The 7,108-nt window shown below is 49.2% G+C and overlaps 1 protein-coding gene across 1 annotated transcript in view; it reads right to left on the reverse strand.

Annotated features, from left to right (window-relative positions):
• LOC116359720 (ryanodine receptor 2) overlaps positions 1 to 7,108 on the reverse strand; it is a 176,335-nt gene that overhangs the window by 20,827 nt on the left and 148,400 nt on the right. Inside the window, exons 5-6 of the mRNA XM_031813064.1 lie at positions 1,332 to 1,406; positions 690 to 768 (exon numbers count right to left, since the gene is read on the reverse strand). Coding sequence (XP_031668924.1) covers positions 690 to 768; positions 1,332 to 1,406 — 154 coding nt within the window. The remainder of the gene's footprint in view (positions 1 to 689; positions 769 to 1,331; positions 1,407 to 7,108) is intronic.

Here is a 7,108-nt window from a genome sequence, read left to right on the forward strand (position 1 = left end):
CTTGTAACCTCCAGCAGCACCACTGAGGGCCTGGTGTCTAGTAACCTCCAGCAGGGTCTGGGGTCTTGTAACTTCCAGCAGCACCACTGGGTGCCTGGTGTCTGGTAACCTCCAGCAGGGTCTGGAGTCTAGTAACCTCCAGCAGGGTCTGGAGTCTAGTAACCTCCAGCAGGGTCCGGAGTCTAGTAGCCTCCAGCAGGGTCCGGAGTCTAGTAGCCTCCAGCAGGGTCTGGAGTCTAGTGACCTCCAGCAGGGTCTGGGGTCTAGTAACCTCCAGCAGGGTCTGGGGTCTAGTAACCTCCAGCAGGGTCTGGGGTCTAGTAACCTCCAGCAGGGTCTGGGGTCTAGTAACCACAGTCAGCATGGCACACACACCGACACACAACATAGTAAACGTCCACACCCACACAGCATCACACAACATAGTAAACGTCCACACCCACACAGCATCACACAACATAGTAAACGTCCACACCCACACAGCATCACACAACATAGTAAATGTCCACACCCACACAGCATCACAACAGTCTTACTATGGGAACTCATAAAACCCAGCATCAGAAACATCTCTCTCTCTGAAGCTTGCATGGCAACATAACACTACAACATGGCTTGGTAATGTTGTCTCATCTGACTGTAGTAGCTATACTATGGCTGTTGGGAAAGAAGAAGAGAAAGAGACCTACCTGTTGTGTCTTCCTGCAGTCCAACATCAAACGCCAGTTTGTCGGTTGAGGATCGGGAGGTACCGAGGCAACAGAGGTACTAGACAGAGAAACAAAAGAAGCCAATTATTCCTCAACACAACCAGACACAACATGGTAGAAACCAGTCTCCTATTGCCTTGTCTGACTGGCCCACAACACAGATGATGACAACCACAACACAGATGACAACCACAACAAAGATGATGACAACAACAACACAGATGACAACAACAACACAGATGACAACAACAACACAGATGACAACCACAACAAAGATGATGACAACCACAACAAAGATGATGACAACAACAACACAGATGATGACAACAACAACACAGATGATGACAACCACAACAAAGATGATGACAACAACAACACAGATGACAACCACAACAAAGATGATGACAACCACAACAAAGATGATGACAACCACAACAAAGATGATGACAACCACAACAAAGATGATGACAACCACAACAAAGATGATGACAACCACAACAAAGATGATGACAACCACAACTGACTGACATCACAGAGCACAAACCTGGAATGGAATATTGTGATTCAAGTACATGTTATTTCCTGTATTTGGGTCTCCAGACACACTGCAGAGGGACTCACCATGCCGCTGTAGGAGTGTCGTAGCAGAACAGCGTGTCCGTACAGTAAGGTGCGGTGGCCCCCTCCCTGGGCCGTCTACAGAACAGAGACAGAGGGACAAGAGACACATTCAGGAACTAGTTTACACGTACAATACTGTTACTATACAGGACTAAGATCTAATCATACTACACCGGCTCTGACACTTGTCAGGGCTTGCAAACTATCATGAATTACAAAGGGAAACTCAGCCGAGAGTTGCCCAGTGAGACGAGCCCACCAGACAAACTAAATGCCTTCTATGCTCGCTTCGAGGCAAGCAATACTGAAACATGCGTGAGAGCACCAGCTGTTCTGGACGACTGCGTGATCACGCTCTCCGTAGCTGATGTGAGTAAGACCTTTAAACAGGTTAACATTCACAAGGCTGCAGGACCAGACGGATTACCAGGACTCGTACTCAGAGCATGTGCTGACCAGCTGGCACGTGTCTTCACTGACAATTTCAACCTCTCCCTGACCCAGTCTGTAATACCTACATGTTTTTCAGGCAGACCACCATAGTCCCAGTGCCCAAGAATGCCAAGGTAACCTGTCTAAATGACTATTGCACTCACATCTGCAGCCATGATATATTTTGAAAGGCTGGTCGTGACTCACATCAACACCATCATCCCAGACATCCTGGACCCCACTCCAATTCACATACCGCCAAAACAGATCCACAGATGACTCAATCTCTATTGCTCTCCACACTACAGCTCAGCGTTCATACACTACATCTCAGCGTTTAACACAATATAGTGCCCTCCAAGCTCATCACTAAGCTGAGGATCATGGGAATGAAACACCTCCCTCTTCAACTGGATCCTGGACTTCCTGACGGGCCGCCACCAGGTGGTGAGGGTAGGCAACAACACATCCGCTATGCTGACTCTCAACACAGGGGTCCCTCAGGGGTGCGTGCTCAGTCCCTCCTGTACTTCCTGTTCACCCACGACTGTGTGGACGCGCACGACTCCAACACCATCATCAAGTTTGCCGATGACACGATGGTGGTGACCTGATCACCACCGACGATGAGACAGTCTATAGGGAGGAGGTAAGAGACCTGGCAGTGTGGTGCCAGGAAATCATGGGAGAAGGGCCATGGTCAGGGAAGTGACCAAGAACCCGATGGTCACTCTGAAAGAGCCCCAGAGATCCTCTACGTATATGGGAGATTCTTCCTTAAGGACAACCATCTCTGCAGCAGTGTGTTGCCAGGACAACCACTCCCTTGATGTCAGCCAGACAAAGGAGCTGATTGCGGTCTCCAAAGAACACGCCCTCATTCACATCAAGTTCTCATTCAAGTTCCTCTGTCCACATTGCTAAGGACCAACCATGGTCCAAACACACCAACACAGTCGTGACGAGGGCACGAAAACGCCTCTTCCCCCTCAGGACGCTGAAACAGCTTCTACTTAAAAAAGTAATGAGACTGCTTAAAAAGTTAACAAAATAGCTAAAATAACTATTTTCGACTCATCACATACACTGCTGCTACTGTTTATTATCTATCCTGTTGCCTTTCCTCCTACCGACAGGGCCTAGTCACTTTATCTATACCTATATTTCCTCCTACCGACAGGGCCTAGTCACTTTATCTATACCTATATTTCCTCCTACCGACAGGGCCTAGTCACTTTATCTATACCTATATTTCCACCTACCGACAGGGCCTAGTCACTTTATCTATACCTATATTTCCACCTACCGACAGGGCCTAGTCACTTTATCTATACCTATATTTCCTCCTACCGACAGGGCCTAGTCACTTTATCTATACCTATATTTCCACCTACCGACAGGGCCTAGTCACTTTATCTATACCTATATTTCCACCTACCGACAGGGCCTAGTCACTTTATCTATACCTATATTTCCACCTACCGACAGGGCCTAGTCACTTTATCTATACCTATATTTCCTCCTACCGACAGGGCCTAGTCACTTTATCTATACCTATATTTCCTCCTACCGACAGGGCCTAGTCACTTTATCTATACCTATATTTCCTCCTACCGACAGGGCCTAGTCACTTTATCTATACCTATATTTCCTCCTACCGACAGGGCCTAGTCACTTTATCTATACCTATATTTCCTCCTACCGACAGTGCCTTTGGAAAGCATTCAGACTCATTGACTTCTTCCACATTTTGTTACGTAACAGCCTTATTCTCAAATTGATTAAATATTTGTTTTCCCTCAGCAATTTACACACAATATCCAATAATGACAAAAAAACTGAGCGCTCAGGACCTCAGACTGGGGTGAAGTTTCACCTTCCAACAGGGTAACAACACTAAGCACACAGCCAAGACAACGCAGGAGTGGCTTCGGGACGAGTCTCCGAATGTCCTTCAGTGGCCCAGCCAGAGACAGGACGAACCCGATCGAACATCTCTGGAGAGACCTTAAAATAGCTGTGCACCAAAACTCCCCATCTAACCTGACAGAGCTCGAGAGGATCTGCAGAGAAGAATGGGAGAAACTCCCCAAATACAGGTGTGCCTGTTAAGGGAATTTTTATCAATGATGACTAATTATGTATACATTTCAATCAGGACTGACTAATCCGAATACTATTATGTTACTGTACATGTACTAATCAGAATACTAAATGTTACTGTATATGTACGAGTTTCCTTTCTTGATCCCAGTACTGAAAATAATGTGTGTGTGAACGTGGGCAAAAGTTAGAACAATTACTCTCTGTTCAAATGAATCAGACTGGCTAGAGTGCTTATCTACACAAGAAAATCTTGACTCGTAAATTATATTAAATTGGTAGGGAGACGGATGTGGGAAGGCTGGAGAGACAGCCTTTGTACTAGAACGGATATGGCACGGATTGGGGCTGGAACTAAGGACGTCATTTTCAGTTTATGTGGTAACCTGTATTGTGGCAGTACTCTCTTGATTAAAGGCTGTTATTGGAGTTATGTTGTTAGCTGCATTTTTCTTCACTCTGAGGTCCAACTCATCCCAAACCATCTCAATTGAGTTGAGGTCGGGTGATTGTGGAGGACAGGTTATCTGATGCAGCACTCCATCACTTTCCTTCTTGGTCAAATAGCCCTATACAGTACCCAGTACCCTGGCTAGGCTAGCATGTCTTCATCTAACAGCCCCTCCCTCCTACAGTACCCTGGCTAGCATGTCTTCATCTAACAGCCCCTCCCTCCTACAGTACCCTGGCTAGGCTAGCATGTCTTCATCTAACAGCCCCTCCCTCCTACAGTACCCTGGCTAGGCTAGCATGTCTTCATCTAACAGCCCCTCCCTCCTACAGTACCCTGGCTAGCATGTCTTCATCTAACAGCCCCTCCCTCCTACAGTACCCTGGCTAGGCTAGCATGTCTTCATCTAACAGCCCCTCCCTCCTACAGTACCCTGGCTAGGCTAGCATGTCTTCATCTAACAGCCCCTCCCTCCTACAGTACCCTGGCTAGCATGTCTTCATCTAACAGCCCCTCCCTCCTACAGTACCCTGGCTAGCATGTCTTCATCTAACAACCCCTCCCTCCTACAGTACCCTGGCTAGCATGTCTTCATCTAACAGCCCCTCCCTCCTACAGTACCCTGGCTAGGCTAGCATGTCTTCATCTAACAGCCCCTCCCTCCTACAGTACCCTGGCTAGCATGTCTTCATCTAACAACCCCTCCCTCCTACAGTACCCTGGCTGGGCTAGCATGTCTTCATCTAACAACAGCTCCTCCCTCCTACAGTACCCTGGCTAGGCTAGCATGTCTTCATCTAACAGCCCCTCCCTCCTACAGTACCCTGGCTAGGCTAGCATGTCTTCATCTAACAACCCCTCCCTCCTACAGTACCCTGGCTAGGCTAGCATGTCTTCATCTAACAGCCCCTCCCTCCTACAGTACCCTGGCTAGGCTAGCATGTCTTCATCTAACAGCCCCTCCCTCCTACAGTACCCTGGCTAGGCTAGCATGTCTTCATCTAACAGCCCCTCCCTCCTACAGTACCCTGGCTGGGCTAGCATGTCTTCATCTAACAGCCCCTCCCTCCTACAGTACCCTGGCTAGCATGTCTTCATCTAACAACCCCTCCCTCCTACAGTACCCTGGCTAGCATGTCTTCATCTAACAACCCCTCCCTCCTACAGTACCCTGGCTAGCATGTCTTCATCTAACAGCCCCTCCCTCCTACAGTACCCTGGCTAGCATGTCTTCATCTAACAACCCCTCCCTCCTACAGTACCCTGGCTGGGCTAGCATGTCTTCATCTAACAACAGCTCCTCCCTCCTACAGTACCCTGGCTAGGCTAGCATGTCTTCATCTAACAGCCCCTCCCTCCTAGAGTACCCTGGCTAGGCTAGCATGTCTTCATCTAACAACCCCTCCCTCCTACAGTACCCTGGCTAGCATGTCTTCATCTAACAGCCCCTCCCTCCTACAGTACCCTGGCTAGCATGTCTTCATCTAACAGCCCCTCCCTCCTACAGTACCCTGGCTAGGCTAGCATGTCTTCATCTAACAGCCCCTCCCTCCTACAGTACCCTGGCTAGCATGTCTTCATCTAACAGCCCCTCCCTCCTACAGTACCCTGGCTAGGCTAGCATGTCTTCATCTAACAACCCCTCCCTCCTAGAGTACCCTGGCTAGGCTAGCATGTCTTCATCTAACAGCCCCTCCCTCCTACAGTACCCTGGCTAGCATGTCTTCATCTAACAGCCCCTCCCTCCTACAGTACCCTGGCTAGGCTAGCATGTCTTCATCTAACAGCCCCTCCCTCCTACAGTACCCTGGCTAGCATGTCTTCATCTAACAACAGCCCCTCCCTCCTACAGTACCCTGGCTAGCATGTCTTCATCTAACAGCCCCTCCCTCCTAGAGTACCCTGGCTAGGCTAGCATGTCTTCATCTAACAACCCCTCCCTCCTACAGTACCCTGGCTAGGCTAGCATGTCTTCATCTAACAACCCCTCCCTCCTACAGTACCCTGGCTAGCATGTCTTCATCTAACTGCCCCTCCCTCCTACAGTACCCTGGCTAGCATGTCTTCATCTAACAGCCCCTCCCTCCTACAGTACCCTGGCTAGCATGTCTTCATCTAACAACCCCTCCCTCCTACAGTACCCTGGCTAGGCTAGCATGTCTTCATCTAACAGCCCCTCCCTCCTACAGTACCCTGGCTAGCATGTCTTCATCTAACAACCCCTCCCTCCTACAGTACCCTGGCTAGCATGTCTTCATCTAACAACCCCTCCCTCCTACAGTACCCTGGCTAGGCTAGCATGTCTTCATCTAACAGCCCCTCCCTCCTACAGTACCCTGGCTAGCATGTCTTCATCTAACAGCCCCTCCCTCCTACAGTACCCTGGCTAGCATGTCTTCATCTAACAACCCCTCCCTCCTACAGTACCCTGGCTAGGCTAGCATGTCTTCATCTAACAACCCCTCCCTCCTACAGTACCCTGGCTAGGCTAGCATGTCTTCATCTAACAGCCCCTCCCTCCTACAGTACCCTGGCTAGCATGTCTTCATCTAACAACCCCTCCCTCCTACAGTACCCTGGCTAGCATGTCTTCATCTAACAGCCCCTCCCTCCTACAGTACCCTGGCTAGGCTAGCATGTCTTCATCTAACAGCCCCTCCCTCCTACAGTACCCTGGCTAGGCTAGCATGTCTTCATCTAACAACCCCTCCCTCCTACAGTACCCTGGCTAGCATGTCTTCATCTAACAACCCCTCCCTCCTACAGTACCCTGGCTAGCATGTCTTCATCT

This window comes from Oncorhynchus kisutch, unplaced genomic scaffold (genome assembly GCF_002021735.2).
Source record: "Oncorhynchus kisutch isolate 150728-3 unplaced genomic scaffold, Okis_V2 Okis04b-Okis11a_hom, whole genome shotgun sequence".
Classification (NCBI taxonomy): Eukaryota; Metazoa; Chordata; class Actinopteri; order Salmoniformes; family Salmonidae; genus Oncorhynchus; species Oncorhynchus kisutch.